The sequence below is a fragment of the Idiotropiscis lumnitzeri genome, chromosome 11 (genome assembly GCF_059441095.1).
Source record: "Idiotropiscis lumnitzeri isolate Australia: NSW breed Sydney's pygmy pipehorse chromosome 11, RoL_Ilum_1.0, whole genome shotgun sequence".
Classification (NCBI taxonomy): Eukaryota; Metazoa; Chordata; class Actinopteri; order Syngnathiformes; family Syngnathidae; genus Idiotropiscis; species Idiotropiscis lumnitzeri.
The window spans coordinates 12,811,430-12,833,902 of record NC_142401.1 but is presented as its reverse complement, the minus strand read 5'-3'; the positions used below and the strand labels follow the sequence as shown (position 1 = coordinate 12,833,902).

The window sequence follows — 22,473 nt, the reverse complement described above, 5'->3', positions numbered from 1 at the left end:
AATTGCATTTAGTCATTTTTAAAGAACGATGTTTATGATGGAAACTTTTGTGTTGATATAATTGAAGAAAACTAACTCATTATCTGTCCTTTGATTTCTCGGGTTTGTCAAATAATAATTTCATACATGAGCTTTTTTTTTTTTTTTTACAATTAATTTGGCAATTGTAGTTTACTTTATATTTATTACTTTATTGATCTTTAAATACTCCAAATGTCATGGGGCTATTGCAGGGCGTAGATTGGCAAAAAAAAAAAAAAAAAACATTTACACTCATATTGACACTTAAGGACAATTCAGACTCATCAGTAAATATAATATGGAGGATTTTGGAATGTGGGAGGCCAGAGGATCCGAGAAAACACCCACACACACGCCCAGGAGAACGCAGCAAGGCTGGGACCTCGAGTTGAACCACCAACCTCAGAACTTTTTTTCCCCTTCTCTTCATTAATTAAATAAATGACTTTTTAAAAAACATTCTAGCTCGTAAAATAATTGGTTAGTGGATGCACTGTAAGCTATAGAATGCAAACTATTAATAAAATAAACACCTCATACTAACACTACAGCACCGCAAGTTTGCCCAAATCTGTTTTAGATGTCCACTCAAGCGAAGCCTTGTCACACATCATGATGTTTGACCTCCAAGTTTATTTTTTGCTTATCTTTTCATCCTTTTGGGTCCTTCCAGATTTGTTCTCTCACTCCCTTCTCATGGGAGGACGCTCAAATATTGTTAGTTAGGTTCAAGTTTAGACGATGGAAGTGCGTTTTGTGACGAGTAGACATGTGCCCTGTGGACTAACCTAATGTTCAACTATAATGCGGGCTGAACTTGGTGCATTGCTGTTACCAGACAGACCAGGTTTCGTCCGGAGTGGTTGGTTCAACATTGCACTTTACAACAAAACATGACAATCTTGCTATAACGACATTAATGGACAACTCAAGTCTATTGATGTGTAACTTAGAGCTTCATCCTCCATAAATTTTGCGCTGCTGCCCAGTCTGTGCTCAGCATCAGCAAAATCATGTTTGCATCAAACAAGGTAGGTTGAACAGGAAAAATAGATTTGAATCATTTTCAGTATGTGTCGTAGTCTTCACAAATACAACTGTAATTTGGTTTTGAAATAATTTTATATACAGCGCATATTTCCACATTTGCATTGTTGGTAACAGCTCCTTGGGACCATCTGCTGTATGAAAAAAAATGTAAAAAAATACTTTTGATTGGAGCTTTCAATGGTGCAAATTATGAATTCTCCCTTAAAGTGGCTCCTTGAGATCTGTGTAAAATGTTAATAAAATGTTAAATAATTGTCCAATAGTTCATGAACAAAAGTATTGGTATGTACCTACCGGGCCGAGACAAAAAGAGACTGGACAAACTGGTGAGGAGGGCCAGCTCTGTCCTGGGCTGCTCCCTGGACTCTGTGGACTCAGTGGGGGGCAGAAGGATGACGGCAAAACTGTCATCAATGCTGGACAAACCAGCCCACCCATTCAATGACACTCTGAGAACACTCCACAGCTCCTTCAGTGACAGACTTTTACACCCTCGCTGTACCAAAGAGAGATTTCGCCGCTCCTTCCTGCCAACTGCTGTCAGACTTTTTAACAAGAACATTGGGTCAGGCCTACAAACGGGAGGGCATTAGTGCAATTGTGCAGTCCTAGGATGCAATATTAACTACTACTGTACTTTCAGCCAAGGGTGTACTTAAATATTGACCAATGATGTATTTTGTTTACCATTACAGTATTCTTATTACAATACTTCTATCACTGTAGTATTTCTACCACTGCAGGATGTTCACTATTACAGTACTTTTATCATTGCAGTACTTTTATCATTGCAGTATTTTTCTATCATTGCGGTACTTTTACTATTACAGTACTTTTACCATTGCAGTACTTTTACCATTGCAGTACTTTCATCATTGCAGTATTTTTCTATCGTTGCAGTACTTTTACTATTACAGTACTTTTACCATTGCAGTATTTTCTATCATGCAGTACTTTTCTATCATTTCTGTACTCTTACCATTACAGTACTTTTATCATTGCAATATTTTTATGATTGCAGTATTTTCAATCATTCAGTAGTTTTTATCATTACAGCGTTTCCCCCTCCGTATAATGGACAAACATTAGGAGTGTTTCCTTACACTTAGATACGTTTATACTGTGTATATTTGCATGCTTTTTCTGAATGTCTGCTGCTAATGTTATACATTAACGGCTACATTACGCCGCCGACTCTGTGTGATCTATATCTTTGCTGCTGTAACACCTCAAATTTCCCCATTGTGGGACTAATAAAGGACATCTTATCTTATCTTATCTTATCTTAAATAAGGTTTAAAAAAAAAAAAAAAAAACAATGTACTCAACAATTCTCTTGGCTCTCATTTGATCATGCATGTGAATCAAATGTGCTTGTGGTGAGTGCACATCAGAATGTTGTTTTGCCCGTGCAAATGTATAACAGCGTAGAACAAGAAAAATGTTCAAATTTAAATAGTAATGATTAAGCGCATGTTTGGGCCCACTTCAGTAAGCCCAGACGGGGATGAGTACAAGATACAGTGATGTGTAATGACATTCAATATATAACTAGTGTAAACAGCAAACACTGAATATTGTCCTCTCTCACATCAGCTGCAGTACTGGAGACTTTATCTACTGGCTGTTGTGCTTGGAATTGGAGGCTCCTTTCAGTATGGGATTCAAATGTCCGTTATTGCTTCTCCATCCGTGGTAAGATGGCCATAACTTTTATTACACACATTTGACTGTTAATACACTGCCAAGCGACAGTAATACTATAAACCAACACAGCTATACTATTTTTCCCTAACTACAGTGAGTGCAGAATATGATTTGACTGTTTGTATCCCTTGTCCATATGACAAGCCTCTCATAGTAGTAACATCATTTTCACTTACAATTTCATTCAATCACATAGTTTAGTTTAGCTTATCTTATCTTAGCTTAGTTTATTTTAGCTTATCTTATCTGACCTTATCTTATTTTCGCTTGTCTTTGCTTATCTTATTTTATTTTATCTTAAATTATCTTATTTTAGCTTATCTTACCTTATTTTATTTTAGCTTATTTTAGCATAATTTAGCTTCGTTTATCTTAGTTTAGTTTAGCTTATCTTAGCTTAGTTTAGTTTAGCTTATCTTAGCTTAGTTTAGCTAGGTTAGATAACTAGAGAAGCTGACTATAGCATCGAAATTACATTGCTGGAAAGAGAGAGGATATTTATGTCCTTGGATAGGGAGAGTGTGCATGTGCCATTAGTGCAGTCTTATGTCATTACATACTAAGAGAGAGTATACAGTACTTATGTCAGTGGATATGGAGTGGATATTTGCATCATTGGATAGGAAAATCATATTTGTGTTGTCAGATAGGAACATTCCACAGACATAGGGAGAACATACTAGATAATTGTCTGGGAAGACGATACTGTGATTGAATAGGGAGAGCATATTTGTATCATTGATAATGGAGAAAATACTTGTGTCATTGGTTAGGGAGAGCATACTTACCGTGATTTATTAGGTAGGGAGAGCATACTTGTGTCATTGGATAGAGAGCACATGCTTTATAACTGGATAGGGAAGCATTGTGTGTCATTGGGTAGGGAGAGCATACGTGTGTCATCAGATAGGGAACACATACGTATGTCAATCGGACAGGGAGACTATAGTAAATCACTAGATAGGGACAGAATACTTACAGTATGTCATTGAGACAAGAGAGCATACTATATAATTGAAAAGGGAAAGCTTACTTGTTGTCAGATAAGGAAAGCATACTACATTAGGGAATACATGTTTGTGTCGTTATACAGGGAGAACATGTGTGTCATTATATGCTACAACATTGAATAGGAAGGTCATACTTACTGTATGGCATCAGTTAGGAAGGGCATACTTACCTCCTTCGAGAATACATGCTTAGTTTTTTTGTACAGGGAGAGCATGTCATCGTATATGGAAAGCATATTATGTCAGTGGACGGGAAAAGCATACATTTGTCATTGTAGAGGGAGGGCATACTTATGATTTTAGAGAAGGAGAGACCATAGATACAACCAAAAATTTAAAAAAAGGAGTACTCAAAAATAAGGATCACATCTGTTTTTTGTGCAGCACATTCAGACATTTGTCAACTACACGTGGATGTGGCGCTACCAAACTCCCGTGGACGACTCCACCAACCAGCTCATTTGGTCCTTTATAGTCGCCGTGATAAGTTTGGGTGGGTGGCTCGGCGTCATCCAAAGCAGCCGTCTCCCCGTCAAATATGGCCGGTGCGAACGCGTCGTCAATGCAACTGCTCTGTCATATCGTGACAAAGTTACACCACAAAAGCAATTAATATGTATAATATTCTTTATTGCAGGAAAAAAACAATGTTGGCCAACAATGTTGTGGCCATGGTGGCGGCTTTGTTCATGATTTTCAGTCGCATGGCCAAGTCTTTTGAAATGATTTTGCTCGGCCGGTTAATCTTCGGCTTTAATGTTGGTATGTACAGGACGACAATCATCCCGTCGGATGTTTTTCATCGTTTCCGCACTCATCTTTGGCCTTGTCCTCATGGCAGGTCTTGGCTTGAGCGTGCATGTCATGTACTTGGCTGAAAGTTCCCCAAAGAAACTCAGAGGCTTCTTGATCCTCACTGGCGTCATCTTTTTGGCTTTGGGAAAAATGATGGGTCAAATCCTCGGCATCAAGTAGGGAATATTTTCAAACACTAAAAATGACACAGTTGAGCTAACCACTCTGCACCATGCTGCCCGCCTTGCAGATAAACTCCAAAATATTCAGAAATGCTTGGATTGAGAATATCACGTTGTTACACTCTCTGAGTAATGTAACATGCTGTTGAATTTTTTTTTTTTTTTGCAGATGAATGAATTCCTGACGAGTAAATAACAGTGAATACGTTTCTCAACGTTTTCAGTATTTAAGCAACTGTGATAAAATTGTAATCCGTCCAGGGAGCTGATGGGCACCGATGAAATGTGGCCCTTTCTTTTGGCCATCAGCGGCGTTCCCGCCATTGTGCAGTTCGTGGCGTTGTTCTTCTTTCCAGATTCACCACGATACCTTTACATCGACAAAGGAGACAGTGAAGGCACCAAGAAAGGTGAGGGCACATTACAATCCAAAATGAAATATCTTCCCGGTTGTACACGGTCATAAAAAAAAAAATGAGTATTGGAGAAATCAATTTTTTTTTCCAAGACACAATTTTTTTGTGATGTGCCCTGCAGGGTTCATAATTGATCCCCAAGAAACAAATAAGTACTGTTTATGGTTAGAAATGCTACATCAAATGGTCCAAATTGGCAAAGGGACCATGTCTGTACCGTTTTGTTGACATGCAAGGGTGCAAACAAGTGCGAGGCCTCCTTTTGGCAGAAACCATTGTTGTACGGAATGTAGTTTCACGAAATAAACAGTAGTAGGAGCAATTTAGTAAAGGAATGGGATGGGCAACTTAATAAACGTTGATGCAATTTAAATGAACTGTCAACGGTTCTGATGAAAAAAAAAAATTAGCTGTCGTTTGTGTTCTTTTGCACTTTTCTTCCACACTTCGGTTTGCAGGATGTATCGTGGCATGCAATGCAGAAGGTTTTCCCACAAAAGATCATTAAACATTATCGTTTTATGTTACACAGTTGGTTCCAATAAATGCTAAGCTAAGGTGTTGACTATCTGGTGTTTTAGCAGTCCAAATGTGTTCCCATCCTGGTAGCATGATAGACCGTTCTTCTTCTTTGAGACTCCACTTGTTTTTCTTTCCTCATGGAGATGAACAGGGGGAGTCCTACTAAGTGACGTCTGCCATCAAGCTGTGAATGCTGTTGTTACAAAAAAAAACAAATCATCTGTGGTAGGGGATATTTTCTAAACTTTTGTGCATACCTTCTGTAAAGAGTACCCTGAGGTGGATATTTGCCTACAAAAGGTACACATTTTGAGGGTCTCATTATGTACCCTGTTTAAGGGCACTGCCCTCGAGCCAAGTCATTGGACCCCTTAAAGGTACACATTCAACACCTTTTCGGACAGCTGAGCTCAAAGTTGCATTTGTGTCACGTGACAGCATTGCAGTGGCTGTGGCAGGAGGACAACTTGAAAATGGAGTTGGAGGACATGCAGAAGGAGCGAGAGCGCACTCAAGGGGAGAAGGCCAAAACGGTGAAGGACGTCTTGACTTCTCGTTGTGTCCGATGGCAGCTGCTGACGTTGGCTTTCCCCTGTGCCTGCAATCAGTTCTGTGGCATGAATGCGGTACCGACAGCTGAGGAGAGTTTTACCTTAAATTGAGTTGAATTCTGCTTTTCATCAGCTGTCTTTTCTATCAGCTCTATTTCTACACATTTGACATTTTCCGTGAGTCAGGCGTGCCAGAAGAGCTGAGGCCGTATTTGACGATTGGGATTGGCGCAATGGAGTTTATCGCTGCTTTGCTGTGTGTAAGTTTGCCTCAGGATCACATTTAAATTTGACCAGGTTTCTTGTCTATGTTCTCAACAATCACTCTCACGGGATCTCTGTTTTAATTTTGAAAAGCTCTTTCAAAACCAAGCCGAGATAAAACTATTCAAAACATACTGTATGTAGCTATATCTATTAGGATAAGTAGTACGCAGTCAATGATAAGTGAAGTTTTTTCACTTATGCATGTTGAGACGCATTTCTGGAAATGCGACATCGACGAAATTTTGCTCAAGACAAAATTTTTTGTCGTTAAAAGTTGTAAAGAGGCATAAACATATGATACATTGATAATGTCACAAATATCCAAATTTTAAAATACAATCCTGATCAAAGGGAAAAAAAGAATAGAAAAAAATTAGATGACATAAAAAAGTGTATATATATATATATATATATATATATATATATATATATATATATATATATATATATATATATACGTGTGTGTGTAGATACAGTATCATGAAAAAATGAAAAGGGGATACGTGGGATAAATTATTATAATATTACAGCCAGTTCACAAATTGATGTTGTAAATAAAGATTAAAATTAAAAGTGGAAATCTATATCAAGGGGAATAAAATAAATGTTTTCGTGACAATCGACCAATAAGAAATTCTGAATGTAAAATAAAATATTATAATATAATATATACTGGTGTTCATTAATGTGCATTGACCCGTTTAACTAAATGGAATATGAGAAAAATGGGTTACAATTCAATCAACATGATGTCATAAAAGATATAGAAAAACAGGGAAAAAAGCTTTTTAGTCTGAAATATCTTAAACAATTTCAGCCCACTTTACTATGAGTATACAGAGTTTGAAAATATTATTTGAAAACTTGTTCGAACCAAATTAAACAGATATTGATGCAAAGCAAGAGCCCTTTTGATGTCATGGTTTAAGGATGGTTTACTGGATTGTCCTGAACTTTTCAAAAGTCACCCTTCTGTTTGTGTTTCAGTCCCTCTTAATCGACCGCGCTGGCCGAAAGAAGCTGATGGGCTATGGCTATTTACTGATGGCTGTCACCATGTCTCTTCTTACTGTCATGCTGTGCATCAAGGTATCCACTCACCTTCTTTGATTTTGACACTACATGAACATAACCCTGTGTATTTGCTTAAATTTGCACTGAATAATTCACAAATTTTAATGGTCTTTCATACATTTCAAGGAAAAAAAAAACACAAAGGAGGCAGTTTTACTTTTAAGATGAGCAGTTGACATGAATGGACCAAATAAAATCTGCACCACATATGCTTATGCTGTATTAGTTGCAGATGGTGAAACTTTAAAATATTATATTTTACCACATCTTTTGCAGGATCTGAATTCATGGATCCCATATGTGAACATTGGTCTGATTTTTTGTGTCATCTGCATTTATGGACTTGGACCCTGTGAGTTCTGGTAAAAAAAAAAAAAAAAACAGTGTTTGGGATGTTTTATTTTTATTAACTGAATATATCAACGACTATTAAAGATATTTTCACCGTAACATCAAATGTATTCTCGGGTGGCAAAAATACAGAAGGGGACCACTCGGGAACAAACCCTTCGATGTCATTGTTTGAATGTGTGAAGTGTCGTGAGGCAAATTCCTTATTAGGGAGACCGAACTCCGGCCGTAATTGACATTTCAACGGTGAAATGGATACGAGCCGTCAACATGACATGTGACTTTCCAAACACTTTGTATTACAATCTCCATGTTTTAATGTATGGAACTATGTTGGTAGGCTAAGTATTGTGTTTCTTCAGCTGGAGCGTCTCTGGCCCTTGCCGCTGACCTCTTCCTCCAAGCATGGCGTCCCTCCGCTTACGTCATCAGTGGGAGCATCAGCTGGCTCAGCATGTTCCTCGTGGGCATGTGTTTCAGCTACGTAGTGGTGAGACGTGCCACACCTCGGTCTGCATATACTGTCACCATGCTGAGCCAACCTTACATTGGTGTGTGTGTGTGTCCATGAAGAATGCACTGGGCCAGTACTGCTTCCTGATTTTCGTGGTCTATTGCATCTTCAGCGGAGCCTTTGTGATCTTTCTGGTGCCAGAGACTAAAGGAAAGACCATGTTGGAGATTATGGAGGACTTCAACAAACTTAATTACAAGAACAGGGACGCTGAACTCACCACCAAATTTTAATGCGGACTAAGTATCTATTGACAGGGGCGTTTTTGATCTTTAGTTTTGCTATTATATAATATATTAATATGAAATGCAAAAACATGCTTTCGTCATAATTTTAATTTACCTTGGCATAGGGAAGGCAAGGTAGCTTTATATTGTGCATTTCATACACAATTTGCTTCCCATAATTAAAAGTATATTTAAAGCATTTACAAACTAAAGTGTGAAAGACATTTAAAAGAAAGGTAGTATCTTACAAAATGTACAAACAGGACGTGCAGTGCAAGAACTTGATAGAACATGATTTGAAAAATACTTTGAAAGATTGAAAGACCAAAATCATATAATCATTTTTAACTTGGATTTAAAAGCACTTGGGGCTGACTTCACCTCTGCTGGAAGCATATTCCATTTATATTACATGGCATATATAGATGTCATTTGCTAAATACTTTTCTTCTTAGGTCCCAATCATGTTTTTTTTCCTCTTTTTAAGATGTGGTTTACACAAAATAAATTAATACGTAAATGACTCATTGGACACACACGCCCTGCTCGGTCCAACATTTTGCTTGGTTTCATTTACCAAGTGAAAACAACAATATAAACCTATCTGACCCTAAATATAAAAACCACATAAAATGTGGGTTTTTTTTTGTAGTCCGTCAAAATGTATCCGAGTGAGATGAGTTGCACCCAACGTGGAAAGCGGTTTTAACGTGCAGACAAACAAAAATGTCTCCTAATCAATCAGTCAAACAATTCAGTGTTTTAATGGTATTTTCTGGATTACAGAAGGAGAACTCAATGACGGTGTAGATGTCAAGGGCTTTTCCATTGCAATTTATTGGATCCTCGTCTCTCTGGCAACAAGAGAGACTCAATAACAGAGTACAAAAACAAAGATTTATACTGTAGAAAAGTAAGCTGCTTATACTGAAATATGTCCAAAGACGTTATAACAAAACATGTAGCGCACATGTTTCAAAAGCTTTTTTTTTTTTTTACGTGCGTTTCGTTTTGCATGACGATATAGGAATATCAAGTTGAGATACTGTACATTTTCTGTGTGTTTTGTAAAAAATAAAAGACGTTCCAATGCAAGCCACGGTACAATTCTCCGAAAGACAACCTTTATATCCACTGCTGTGCACAATCAGTATGTGGAAGGCACTTTGCAACAGACCGAAAGAAGAAAGCCAAACATTTAGGGCGAAAAAAAAACAAACCCAAACATCTTTCACGATTAAGTACCAATGTGAGTGAAGCAAATTCACTTTGTCTTCAAATAACAACACATGCCTTCATGGCAGAGTGGATCACAACAAAATAACAAATAAAAAGCGCCATGCGGCCGACATTGAGCTCGCACGTAGTTGATTGACACTCAGCCAAAGATGTAACGTAATATAACTTAACAAGCGTCTAGCACAACAGGACAACGGACAAAACCAAAACAATCTGCTTATGTACAGGTCCACCAGTAAAAGACCTCATTGGTTGGTTGGATATTTATATATATTTATAGAATGTGCATATGGATGGTATATACACTTGTTACAATTCACTATATAATCATAAATAATATAGAAACACAATCATTCTCGAAAACAAAAAAAATGTAGGAGACAGAACACACGCACTTCACATGGTGAGACAAACAGAAAATCAAAATATAACCCGAAACAATGCGCGTTGTCGTATGAGGAAATGTTCCTACTTCTCGGCATGTTTCTTCAGCAAGATTCCATCAGATAATACAGCAGAAACCTCTCGTTCTAGTCTCGGAGGAATGTTTCACACACAAAAGACAGCTCATTTGTTTTTGACTGGTCCAGATGCTGCTTGATCACATACACACAAACAAACAAACTCGCGGGCTCCTGAAACATAATTGTGAGAGTTTCAAAATTGACAAGTCAAAACGTTGACGCACACAAACAAAACTGAACCCAAAAGAGCAGGGGCATGAATAAGTTAATAAAATAGAATCTACATTTAATAAAATATATAAACCATAATCTACCTGACCATGGTCCCCGTTCAGTGAACACACAAGGATGGAACACCACAAGAGGACGTTTTGGGAACATAATTGCTAACGGGCTAATGGCATGTTTCAGGTTTTAACGTGGTCACTTTTGGGAACGCTGATGACTGACTACCCTCCATCTTAAGAGACCATTGCAGCCTTTGTCCTTTAAGCTATTACCAAAAAAAATAAAAATAAACAAACAAATAATGTTCTTATTCTACAACCACATTCTTGATTTGTTTAAGCGAAAGACATCGGTTTTAAACGCAAATGCAAAACCCAAAAACTAAAAAGTGCCTTTTGACTTTCGTCTTCTGTCGGTGCTTTGCTTCTTTTTGTGACTTAAGCAAACGCGAACAATGATGTGTGAGCTAGCATTGAACAGATTCCAATTCTTGAATCTGCGATTGATTAAACAACCCCCCCACCCCGTGAGAAAGAACAGAACAACATAAATACACAGTTAAGCGCCGCCCACTGCTCTGAAGGCCAAGACGGTTTCAGAGGAGTTAGCGGGTGAGTCGGGTGCATCCGTTGATTCGTCACGTACAAGAACACGCGCAGCTAAGAAAGCGCAATGAACAATCAAAACTGAAAGTTTCTCAAACAATGATACAAAGGAGAGATCACCTTCATGTCTTTCTCGATATAAAGATAATTACAACACCGTATATGCACTTTCCATACTCTGAAAAAAGTAGAAAAAGTAGGAATCATGGCAGTCTGGCAAAAATATACACATTAAGCAAGAGAAGTAGTCTTGAGGCAAAGTTATAGTCGAACAGGGAGCAACTTTGGTGGGCCTGGATGGGAGCATCAGAATCCATGTGGGCGTGTCACTTCCCTCCAAAGTCAACCCCGCTCTGACCCGCGTCCGCGTCCACCAGCGAGGAGGCAAAAGCCGACTGGACGATCTGGAAACCGAACGACTCCAGCAGGGACATGCTCTGCTGAGGAGAGAATGGGGCCAGCTCGCTCAAACCGGATCCGGTCCCCGCCTGGGCCTTGGAGGTTTTGTGTACTCTGTGCTGGTGTTTCCTGAGGTAGGACTTGGTACGGAAGGCCTGACCGCAGATGCCGCAGTTGAATTTCTTCTCAGGGTCCGTCTTGGCTTTGGGAGCCTCCGGAGAGCCGAGGCCCCCCGCGGAGGTTCCGTTGCAGGCCAGCGAAGGAATTTCCAGCTCCGGCCGGTCTGATTTGTGTGGAGATTTCATTTCTTCACAGTTGGAAAGTTCCCCATATGAAGGATCCGATTCTTCTGACTCCAGATGAGGGCATTTCTCGCCGTTTTCCTGCCCATCTAAAGAAGAAAGGAAGTGGGATGAGAAGACAAAAGCAGGAATGGGGAGAGGAGTGCATTAGGATAGCTGGCGTCAAAAAAAAAAAAAAAAAAAAAATGGAGAAAAATCAAACATCAAGCGGAACCCATGAAATTTCCACCTAGCACTCAGCTTCTTATATTTTATTCAGGCTGGTGGATACGAGAAAGTCTAGATAAAAAATATAATAATAAATTTTTCCCTCTTGGCTGTTTAAAATGTTTTTTTTTTTCGCAAAAATCAGAAATAGCAGAAATTGTTTTTTTGATGATGTGCCATTGAACCATATGGCTCCAAGAGCAAGGCCCGCCACACGCCGAGCAACACGGCCAAAGGCGACTCAACAGGACGAGTGCAAACAAAGTTGGCTACTCTAACCAACACACCTGGCGATTGACACTCATACACAAACCAGCGACCACTAGTATTCTTATGGGGAAACGACATTTTGGGTGACCATGCACATTGTACTTTTTACACTATTTTTTATTTATTTGAATGAATGACAAAGAACATGGCGTAATTGACAAAGAAGAAGAAACGGACTGCCGTGGCCAAGGTAGCTTTATTATAATATCACAAGGAGAGGGAATGGGCAAGTAAAGGAGGAGTGTAAAGTGAGAGGCGGTTGGTAAGTTCGGTGACAGAGACTCTCCATGCTTCACTTTTTAGTCACAGATAAAAATGAAATTATAAATATAGTGAATGTATAGAGTGTCAGTATGCATTCACCGTATGTATGTAGCATTTGTCTGTCTTGGTATATGCGGTATGTATGTATGTATGCATGTGATGCCCTATGTATGTAGGGATAGTAGCAGTAAAAAGATTGGAAACACCCTCAAATTCAGTTTTTTTTTTTTTCATTAGTTAAAAACTTTCTGAATTATAGAGTTCTTTTGTTTTGATAGGTAAAAGTCTATATCTTAATGGAAATCATGTTTAGTGGCGCCCAGCCAACTGTTATATCCGCATCATGCACCTGCCCACCCACTACCTGCTGGACTTTACTGACCTGCAGCAGGCCCATGGATTGGGAAAGCGGGCACCCCACCAGAGCGACACTCCCAGAAATACGGAGTCCCGCCTGGCTTCCCTACCAGCATCTCAGGCTGCTGGCCCAAGGCTGGAGGGCCAGGCTGGGGTAGAACTTGATGTCCAGAGAGCCCATGAAAGCGCGCCCCTGCCTCGGGCGAGGAGAGTACCAGCTGCCGATGGGAGTCTACAAAACCACCCGTCCAGGAAGAGGAAGAACAGACGTAATAGGCCAGCAGACACCACAGAGACAGAATTATCTTCTGAAGTGCTGGAAACAGAGCATGCTCGACAGGGAATTAAAAGATTTCCCTTCACCCCCCCCCCCAAAAAAAACCCCTCAAACCCCCTCCAGTCTATTCCAGACAACGGGTTCCCAGGATCATCAATCAATGAACTTAAGTCTGCATTAGACGTGCTAAACTTGGGATGTAACAGTGACACGATTCGCATCCCATAATGAACATGCACGTGCCAGGAGCATGCTAGAGGACATGCTCATTTAATGATGGAGCAGCAGACAACCATACATCATCCGTCAATAAATAAATAAGTGTATTTTCCAAAGAGTGGCCGGGAGCGAGAATTTCCTTTCCTACTTACAGTAAGTTTCCACATCATCCCACATGATTAAAGCCAACCGCCTGAACAGCAGTCGAAACACTCAAGCACAAGTCCACCGGCAATGTTATTGGACGATCCTGATATGTATTTCATTCATCATAGATTTTCTCAATTAAATTATTTCTTTTGAATCTCATTCTATGACTTGCTATTTCTACAGCAGCGATTTCCAATCACTACGCTGCGGCACATTGGCGTGTAGTAAGTAATCATCAGGTGTACCGCGGGAGGAAAAAAATATCTATTTACAAATTTTATTTAATTACTACAAATAATCTATGTGGATCTTGCTATGCCAGTGACACATAGTGACAGGCAGAAGAATTAAAAGAATAACAGAAGGTAATTAACACATGCACTACTTATTTAGTATACTGTGTTCTTCCATTATTCTCGATGATCTGGACCGAGCACTCACAAATAGCGACAAGGCTTTCAGATACCACAAAATAGAGGCAAAGCACTACTTTTAGGTACAAAAGATGTGTGCATTTACACCACACTCACAGTGTAAAGTACCAGACTTGTATCCACATTAAAATGAGACCTTATCAAATCTGTGAGCCGTTTACGTGGACAGAAAAAGTATAAGGCTATTAAATGAGCCAGGCCAATATTTGAGGATAAGCTCGTTAAATATATGTGCTCAGCAACATTTTCAAAGATGCTGAGTTGCTTCTCTCATTTGTCTTGATTGTCAAATGGATGTGTCGACTCTGTGCTATTATTTTTTTCAAGGTTGTGTCCAGGGCAAACAGAACTCAGTATCACAAAACATGCAACACTGTGCCTTGTGGACAAGCTGGTAATGGGCCAACCAAGCGACAAACCATATGCAGCCATGACCATGCTGGACACACACTGAGAGCCAAACTCCCCACATGGTTATGAATAAGCCATGTCCAAAACAAGGTGCAAACAACCGCGCTAACTGCTGATTGTGACAAAGGAAAGTCGTTATTTGCAGAGAAAGCTGCTCATTTCGGTCTGTGACAATTCCAAATGATGTAGCAATCAACACACACACACAGTGAGTGAGAAGCTTGGAGCAGCATAGACTGATGTGCGCTTGTGTTTTAAGCAAAACACAAAGATGCAGCAGCACATTTGATATAAAAAAAAAAAACAAGCACCACAGCCAGTTGAAAGCCAGTGACATGAATGTTTCAAGATGGGCCCGGCGACTGCTTGCCTTCCACTGAGCACTGGCGTCCCATGTGGTAAGGAGCGCCGTTGTGCATCTGTAGTTCCCCGCTTGGCTCGGGGAAGGTGTGCAACGTGGCAGAAGGTGGCAGTGAGGAGCCATGGTGTGTCTTTGTATGCACCTTAAGGTAAGAGGCAGTGGAGAAACCTGCGACCGGGAAGAGCACAAACAAGGCAGTCGTTTGCAAAACCGGAGGCCTCGACACACACGGGCTATGCCCAGCCCAAGATCGCCTGGATTGCTTTGACCAATATAATAGTCGTGACTGGACAGAACCGTCCTGAGGAAAATTGTAACGTAAGGTGTATTATGTACAAATGTATTATCTGTGCTATATCGCATGTTCATGAATTAGCGTAAAGCGGTGATTCACCACTGCCACTGAATTTGAGGCAGAGTACGAGCACACGTACAACTTACACATGTCGATAATCGTCATAATAAACAAATTAGGAAACATATATCATGTTATATTAGATCGATTAGAAAAGTAAGATCTTTTTATTTTTAATTTGGACGATCCAAATTTATTAACATATCAGCAGATAGTACAGTGGATCAGTCTCGTCTCGCTCTCTGTGGGGTCTTTGTAACTGCTCAAGCCTCCCCTCTCTGCTCAACCGAGATTTAAAAAAAATAAATAAATAAAAAAATAAAATAAAAAGGGGCGTCAGGCCTCTCCTTGTTTACTTCAAAGACAGGACTCGCTTAGTTTAAAAAGTCTCATCTTTGAAAGCATCCAATCGCATCGCAGCTGGACGTGCCAAGCTTAGAAGTGCTAAGTGCTACTCAAAAAAGAAAATCGGTGACGGACCATTTTGACGGTTATTGAAACCTTCACTTTTTAAAACCGCGGTAAACCGTCAAACCATTACTCGAGCCATGGCTAGTGATTACTGACATTTTAAAACTTCAACGGAATGTTCAGTCTCAACACACCGCCCGTAACACAAGGCACTGAACATTTAACGCTCAAAGTAAAAGGAGTGCATAGAAAAGGATAATAAAAACAACATAAGAGTCTGGTGGCTATAATGAAGTATAAACATGGATGCCGTGTTACCTCTGTGTTGTCAACTAGGAAATACAGTGTGGAAGAAGAAATATGAGACTGCTTCTTGAGAATACTACAACTCGTAAAATTCAACTGTGGCAGGAGAACAGAAGTGATTCTTTATCACACCACTGCTTAATTCTTTTTAGTTCACGCGACGCGCCGACGGGGCTCAAAACTCGGTGCTCGCTGGACGCCAGCCGCTGCAACTCGCAGGATTGCCGACTCCCTCACCCCAACCAAGCAGAGCATCAGATGCAGCTGGCTACACGTGGTGTCATTGGAGTTTACCTGAAAAGTACTCCACACGCCTGGCATGCCTACTCCCCGGATGTTAAATGTCTGACTGATGAAGTGGAAATGGTGTCGTAGTATCTGTACTTTTTTACAAGAATTACAGTCTAGGAATTAAATCAAATATTTACAGTGGAACTTATTAAGTCAAACATCCCTGAGGTTGTACAATTTGGGACGCCAAATCAATTCTGAGCGAGAGTCATGTGAGACTTCCGCATAACGCACATTACGTTGGCTTACCTCAGTTTGGTAAGCATCAAAAGGAATTACCCTACACTTTTTTCTTGAGCGTATTCCGAAAGAAGTTGCAGCTTCAGCAAGTGGTGTGAAATGAATGCGAGAAGAATTTAGACCAAAAGAGAACACATTGAAATCGGTAAGACTCCATCGTTGGCATACACATTGTGTCGTTTTTTTACAGTGGTTAAATTCATTTTACACTTGAAATAATTTTCATTCTGCTGCAGCCACACACTTGCTGCATTGCACCTTTGCTCACATTAAAACCATCTATCTCTATCATTTTTACTTTATTGTATTTTGTTATTCTGACAAACCTGGCTAGATTTTGTGCCATATCATGCGGAAACTTGTTAGTAGGAAATATAAATTGAATCCTTGAATATGCAACTTTAAATATAGCCTAAAAGAACAACCAGAAAATAAAGGAATAAAGTAAAATAATAATATACTACAATAACAGCAATAAAAACAACTGTTGAAAATAAATACCGACTTTTTCTGCTATGTGTGTGTTGGCCTCTTAGGGGCAGTGTGGAGCCACGCATGCATGAGTGGAGTAAACGTGTAACTGAAGTTGAAGCTAAATTTATGGTAGCACGTCAATGGGATTTTACATTAACTTTAGCATTAGCCCGGCCAATGTTTCTAAATGTGTAATTCTATTTAGTTATTTTCATTGTGCGTCTTGTATAACTGTCAACTCCAATTGGGTGTCATATGGAGCTTACAGCACCCTCAGTGAGAGCAGAGTTACATTACACGTCAAATGCTTGCTGCACATGCAACACGGCACACGTTATGTTGTGCTTTCATGGAAATTTCAAATACCCCGTTAATTTCAGAACATCAATTGTTTTTCTTTGATTATAATGTTTTTAGTTCTGTGTGACTCCAAAGTCAAAATCAGAATCCAATTTGAATTCATTGTCAAGCTCTACTCACATTGGTCTCTAACCTCTGTGAATAGCGAGCCTTCACTTTTTGTCAGGGTCTGTTTCCCTAACAAAACTAAACAGGTACGACTAAACATTCGCCTGGAGTATACGGCTCCTGAATGACTTACCTTTGTTGCAAATGCCGCAGTAGTTGTGCGTTCCTTCGCTATGCTTCTTGAGGTGGTCCGTCATGTAGGCCGCTCGGAGGAACTTGCCGCAAACTTTGCAGGGAATTTTGTCCTCATGACATGCAAGGTGTGACCTGAGGCGATCTCTTGTAGCAAAAGAGGCATTACAAATCTGCAAGAGGCCAAACACGAGGATGTAAATTTACAGTTTTGAAACTAATTCAATTCTGGTTGAAGCATTCTTCATATCACCTGGCACTTGTGGGGTCTCTCGGTTGTGTGGACTTGTTTGATATGTCCGTTCAGGTGGTCTGGTCTGAAGGGTCAAAATGAATGTGTTATTTTTTGTGTGTTTTGTGGGACACATTAAAGCATTTTCCCGCCCTTGCAAAGAAAAATCAGCAAAGCCATTATTGTTCTGATCACTAATCGGCCGACTAGCAAAACGCATTTTGAGCAATTTACACACTTTAATACCTTAAATAAACAAATGTGGATTTCTTGTTCGTTATTAGCAGACGAGACGTTTCCAGGCGAGTGCTTCACTTTATTGACGATGCAGATTGGTATCAAGAGACACCGAGTGTAGTCATTCAACACAGTAAAAACGGAGGCTAAATGAGCACAATATCAGCACCAAGATCAAGACATACAGTGAAGCAGACAGATAAACGAATAGATGACCTCGTTACGCTTGCCGAGTGCGCTAATCTACGATTTAAGATCTCGGCTTTGTTTCTTCTTTGTGTAGCAATCATTCAAAGATTCCAAGATTGAAATAAGGATAACGGAACGATGAACACAAACACAGTTCGGAAAGGCTGGTGGGCCATTGCCTTGAAACGGCAGCGGCTCTAAGGGTCCGATGTTAGCAACCGGCAAACGAAGTAAAGCAGCCGTCTGGAAACGTCCAACCAGTTGATTTCACTGAGCGACATCGACAGTAGTGCAGGCCAGTCTAATTTTTACGACATTACCAGTTATATTACACTTCATAGCACAAATATTTCTGATTTTTTTTAAACAGAGATACAAGTAAAGTGTTAATATTTTTTTTGCACTTATTACGAATCTGCCAATGTTTTTTTTCTATAGCATGTTAGCTTTTAATAATAATAATAATCAATTAATCGGCCGGCTGAATAAATCGCACCCTATTGCTCCTTAATTTTACAAGACAAGGGGGGAAAAGAGGAAGGACTACAGCTCTCTTAAAAAAAAGTCTGCCTCCATAATAACACTGATTCAACGGTTTCTTATTATGTCTGTTTGTTTTCTAATTCATTGATTGATAATGGTGTACTATTTAAAAGAAACTTGCCTTATTCCGTTAAAAAAAAGTCATAAAATGGAATATTGCATTAACTTTTAAAGGATTCATTTGCTACAAATGGCTTTTGATCAATTGTATTTATTTTTGTTGCCTTGCTCACGCTATCACACACAAGTGCCTTCTCATTTGTAGTCTAATAAAACTCGAAATAACAATGCATACGTAGCCTGGTTAAAAAAAACAACAACCAGAGAACAAGACCACTGATCTTTCTGCTCATTTATGACAAGCGCTTCCACTAACGCTGCTTTAGCCGCTTCCTTTTTCTTCTGAGCCATTCTGACTGTTTAGCGTTTGTTTGACAAAAGTTCAATGTGTCTGTTGACATGCTTCCGCATTCATGCAACGCTGCCACTTCTGGCAATTGGATGAATGGATTGTTCGCAAGTGGAACCTCTGTCTCGCGACAACATTCGGGGACGTCTGTGAATGTGCAGGTGAAATTTCCACCTACATATGCAACAGCTTCGACCTTAAACTGCGGAAGTATGCCACAAGTTTTCAGATCACAGCAAAGTGTTATGCACATTGCCAATGATGGTTATGCAGCGCAAGAAGAATTGCAACATAGATTCATTTACTTATCCATGAAAAAGTGTTCGTATGCTGAAAATAGTTCATTAACAGAAGTAATTTTTCTACAAAATTTTGTGCGGAACTTAAAATGCAAGTAAAATGGGACATGCATAATTCGAGGTTTCACTGTATAATAAAATGTGTGAAAGTTTTTCGAAACAATTTTCACATGCAATGTTCAGGTGAGCAATGCAAAATTGCAAAATGTGCAAAGATTTGACCTGGCAATTTTTTTTTTTTTTTTTACATAGAACCAACGTCTCGGTTGGTCTATTTATTTTTTTAATTCAACAACTGGTAACACAAACACACGTATATGACAAGTATTAATGTCCTTATAACTCTAATCAAAAGAATTGCATTGTGTTCTTCCTTCTGGGAACAAAGAGATTTTTTTTAACAGTTCACATCTGCTAATTGCAGGGAATAGGGACCAAGCCGTTCTGTGAACAGCAAAATTACGCATAGAATTGATGCGCATTGAAATGCATTGTGGGAATTTTATTTTAGACATTTAAAATTTATCAGCCGATCAATTGGAAATAAAAATTGGCATTGGCCTCATAAACTCAATTTTGGTTGGGCCCTACAATAATACAATAAAGTAGAACATTAGGTTTTATGAATTCAGGACTACATTCAGCAATGATTTTTTATGCATAGTAAAATCCGTATTGCGCAAAGTTTTATAGGTCAAATCTAAAATTAAAAAAAATCTCAAAAACCTGATGTGTTGAAAAAAAAGTAAAGAATTTATTATAATTTTTAAAGCAGCATTAAAAAAACATTTACGGACACATAATGCCAACTCTGTGATTGAATTTTGCTGTTGACCACTGAAGGTCCAAATACCAAATGCAAGGCCTGCCACTGGACACGTTGGCGCTGTTATATCCAACGTTGATAGTTTAAATTGAGAACACTAAAGCAGCATCATAGAGCGCAAGAAATCACAGGCGCTGTCAAAACAAGATGACAGTTACGTCAACGACCCAAGAGGTTTACGGTCTTGGCACCACACTCACAAAAATTGATGAAGTTCAACTCACCTGGAAAAGCCTTTGCCACAACTTTGGCACACGTACGGTTTGCCCACGGAGCCGTCGTGGGAGCGCACATGATAGGACATCCTGTCTTTACGTTTGAAGCGCAGACCGCACACATGACACGCGTATGGCTTCTCCCCGGAGTGGGACAGCTTGTGTCGATTCAGGTGGTACACGTCGCGGAACACCTTTCCGCAGATGTCACAACCGACGTGCCGCCGGGTCCTCTCGCGCTTGCGGCCGTGGTCAAGCATCAACCCTCCGTGGAACTGCGCCTCGTTCTCCTGGCCCATCAGAGCCAGGCCACCCGGCGTCGAGCGGCCGCCGACGTTGGCTCCATGTTGGGCTTCGTGGTTCTTCAGACGGGAGGCTTCCGTAAAGGCTTTGCCGCAAGCGCCGCAAGGAAAGAGCACGATGTTTTTCTGTGCGTGGTGACTGAAATGGACGGGCTCCTCTGAGGCGCCAGCCTTCTTGGGTCGCCCCCTGCTCCTCTTCGCAACGGCGTCGTGGTGCAATGTTGTTATTTCGGGCGACACGGGCAGCCCGTCGACCGGTTGCAGGAGGGGCATTGATCCCTCGGCGGCGTCCTCCAGTAGCACAGCGGCGGCGGCTGCGGCTTCGCTCCCATCCACCTGATGTCCATTGTTAGCAAAGCCTACCAGCGCCGTGCCGTTCACCAAATCCTGCTGCTGGGCCAACGGAAAGCCCAGCTCAGCCGACCCGGCGGCCTGAAAAAGGCTGGCGTTCCCTCCCCGCGAGGACGGGACGAGGATTTGCACATTGGATTGTTTGATGACCTCCTGGCAGATTTCGATGATCGAGCGCATCAGAAGAAATTTGGCAGCTGTCATCAACTCCGGGAAGCACTCGAGCCGCACCACAATCCTCGACGTGTACGCGAAGTCCAAGATGTCTTTGAAAACTTTGGGGCTGATGGTGTGCATCTCCAGCTCCCTGGCATCGCCGTCCTCCGGATGGCGGCCGAACACCGACTCGAAGTACTCGCTGCACGCCGCCAACACCGCCTTGTGCGCGGGGAAGCTCTCCTCGCCGACGCGCAGGATCACGTCGCAGAACCTGCCTCCATCTTTCCTCTGAACGTCGAGGTTGTGTAGCATCTCTGCGCTGTGCTTGCTCACCTGGTAGGTGTACGAAGAAGTCCAAGACGGCTCCGCTAGCTTCTCCATGCCGAATGCATCCAGCGGCGGGATCAGAGGCGAAAGGACGGAGTTTGCAATTTTGCAGTGGAGCCGCGGAGGACAGCTAGCTACTAAATCCCCCCGAACCGACCGCTCCTCCCCGTCGTTGTAGCGTATGTAACGTTTGGACGCTAGCATTAGCAGAAGGCTAAAGATGGCAGCCCCCCAGCTTCCTGTGCACTTTGACCCGGGTTTCTCGACGGGTGGGGGGTCGCTCGTGTTTGTGTTGTCAGGAAGGCTTTATCGCGCGTGCATACGCGTTTTTAGTCACGTTAGCAACCCTCTGAGGACAATGAGAAGCGCTCCGGTGGTCTTTGTTTTTTTTGTGTTTTTTTTTAATCACAGTCGGTATTTATTAATGCGCAGGTCCTCTCTTCCTGTTTGTGTACAGACCCCTCCCCCCATAGAGCAGCGACCTCAAAGCCTTTTCCGCTCGACAATCGACATGTCGCCCTGAGTAGCTTCGTGGTACCCGCTCGGCTCCAGGTGACGCCGATTCAACGTCACGATTCCAGTGACCTGTCAGTTTATAGCATTGATCAATTTCTCTCAATACAAATAACATTCACGCCCGAAGGCAACACAATACTTCCATCATTAAGTGGCTAATTGTTTCATTCTATTTAAGTTAGATGAATCAGTCTGATTTGACTAGAATAATAACTTGACGGCAGTTGCCTGATTTTTAAAACGTTGAGCTGTCTTTTTTATGTTGAAATTAATTGGTTGTTTTGCGTTTATGATAAACCCAGTGCAGTAGAAACCAT

General features: G+C 40.7%; 2 protein-coding genes across 3 annotated transcripts; one reads left to right on the top strand and one right to left on the bottom strand.

Moving 5' to 3' along the window:
* The first annotated feature begins 1,021 nt into the window (after positions 1-1,021).
* Positions 1,022-8,966, top strand: LOC148327552 (solute carrier family 2, facilitated glucose transporter member 11-like). The gene is made up of 12 exons (XM_088309985.1): positions 1,022-1,052; positions 2,668-2,766; positions 4,173-4,333; positions 4,426-4,550; positions 4,630-4,759; positions 5,027-5,175; positions 6,142-6,329; positions 6,404-6,514; positions 7,509-7,610; positions 7,872-7,947; positions 8,309-8,436; positions 8,520-8,966. The coding sequence occupies exons 1-12, from the start codon at positions 1,035-1,037 to the stop codon at positions 8,691-8,693; spliced, it is 1,461 nt and encodes a 486-aa protein (XP_088166111.1). The 5' UTR covers positions 1,022-1,034; the 3' UTR covers positions 8,694-8,966.
* A 539-nt stretch (positions 8,967-9,505) lies between these two features.
* On the bottom strand, positions 9,506-22,084 carry patz1 (POZ/BTB and AT hook containing zinc finger 1). Of its 2 annotated transcripts, XM_088309982.1 has the most exons (6): positions 20,511-22,084; positions 17,805-17,868; positions 17,553-17,724; positions 14,884-15,042; positions 13,048-13,254; positions 9,506-12,013 (listed from the first exon to the last, which is right to left on the bottom strand). In XM_088309982.1, exons 1-6 carry the CDS (start codon positions 21,842-21,844, stop codon positions 11,550-11,552), a joined length of 2,400 nt encoding a protein of 799 aa, XP_088166108.1. In that variant the 5' UTR covers positions 21,845-22,084; the 3' UTR covers positions 9,506-11,549. The 2 variants fall into 2 exon arrangements, with proteins under 2 accessions (XP_088166108.1, XP_088166109.1); XM_088309983.1 differs by lacking the exons at positions 13,048-13,254; positions 14,884-15,042 and having other exon boundaries at positions 20,511-22,080.
* Between the last annotated feature and the right edge of the window lie 389 nt (positions 22,085-22,473).

Excerpts from the sequence above, each read along its gene's own strand:
- LOC148327552 (XM_088309985.1), top strand. Across the intron at positions 6,515-7,508 it reads TTATCGCTGCTTTGCTGTGT|TCCCTCTTAATCGACCGCGC; the intron begins GTAAGTTTGCCT and ends TTTGTGTTTCAG. Across the intron at positions 7,611-7,871 it reads CTGTCATGCTGTGCATCAAG|GATCTGAATTCATGGATCCC; the intron begins GTATCCACTCAC and ends CATCTTTTGCAG.
- patz1 (XM_088309982.1), bottom strand. The coding sequence starts at position 21,844 with ATGCTAGCGTCCAAACGTTACATACGCTACAACGACGGGGAGGAGCGG. Across the intron at positions 15,043-17,552 it reads CTGCGGCATTTGCAACAAAG|GTTTCTCCACTGCCTCTTAC; the intron begins GTAAGTCATTCA and ends TCCCGGTCGCAG. Across the intron at positions 12,014-13,047 it reads AATCCATGGGCCTGCTGCAG|ATGGGCAGGAAAACGGCGAG; the intron begins GTCAGTAAAGTC and ends TTTCTTCTTTAG.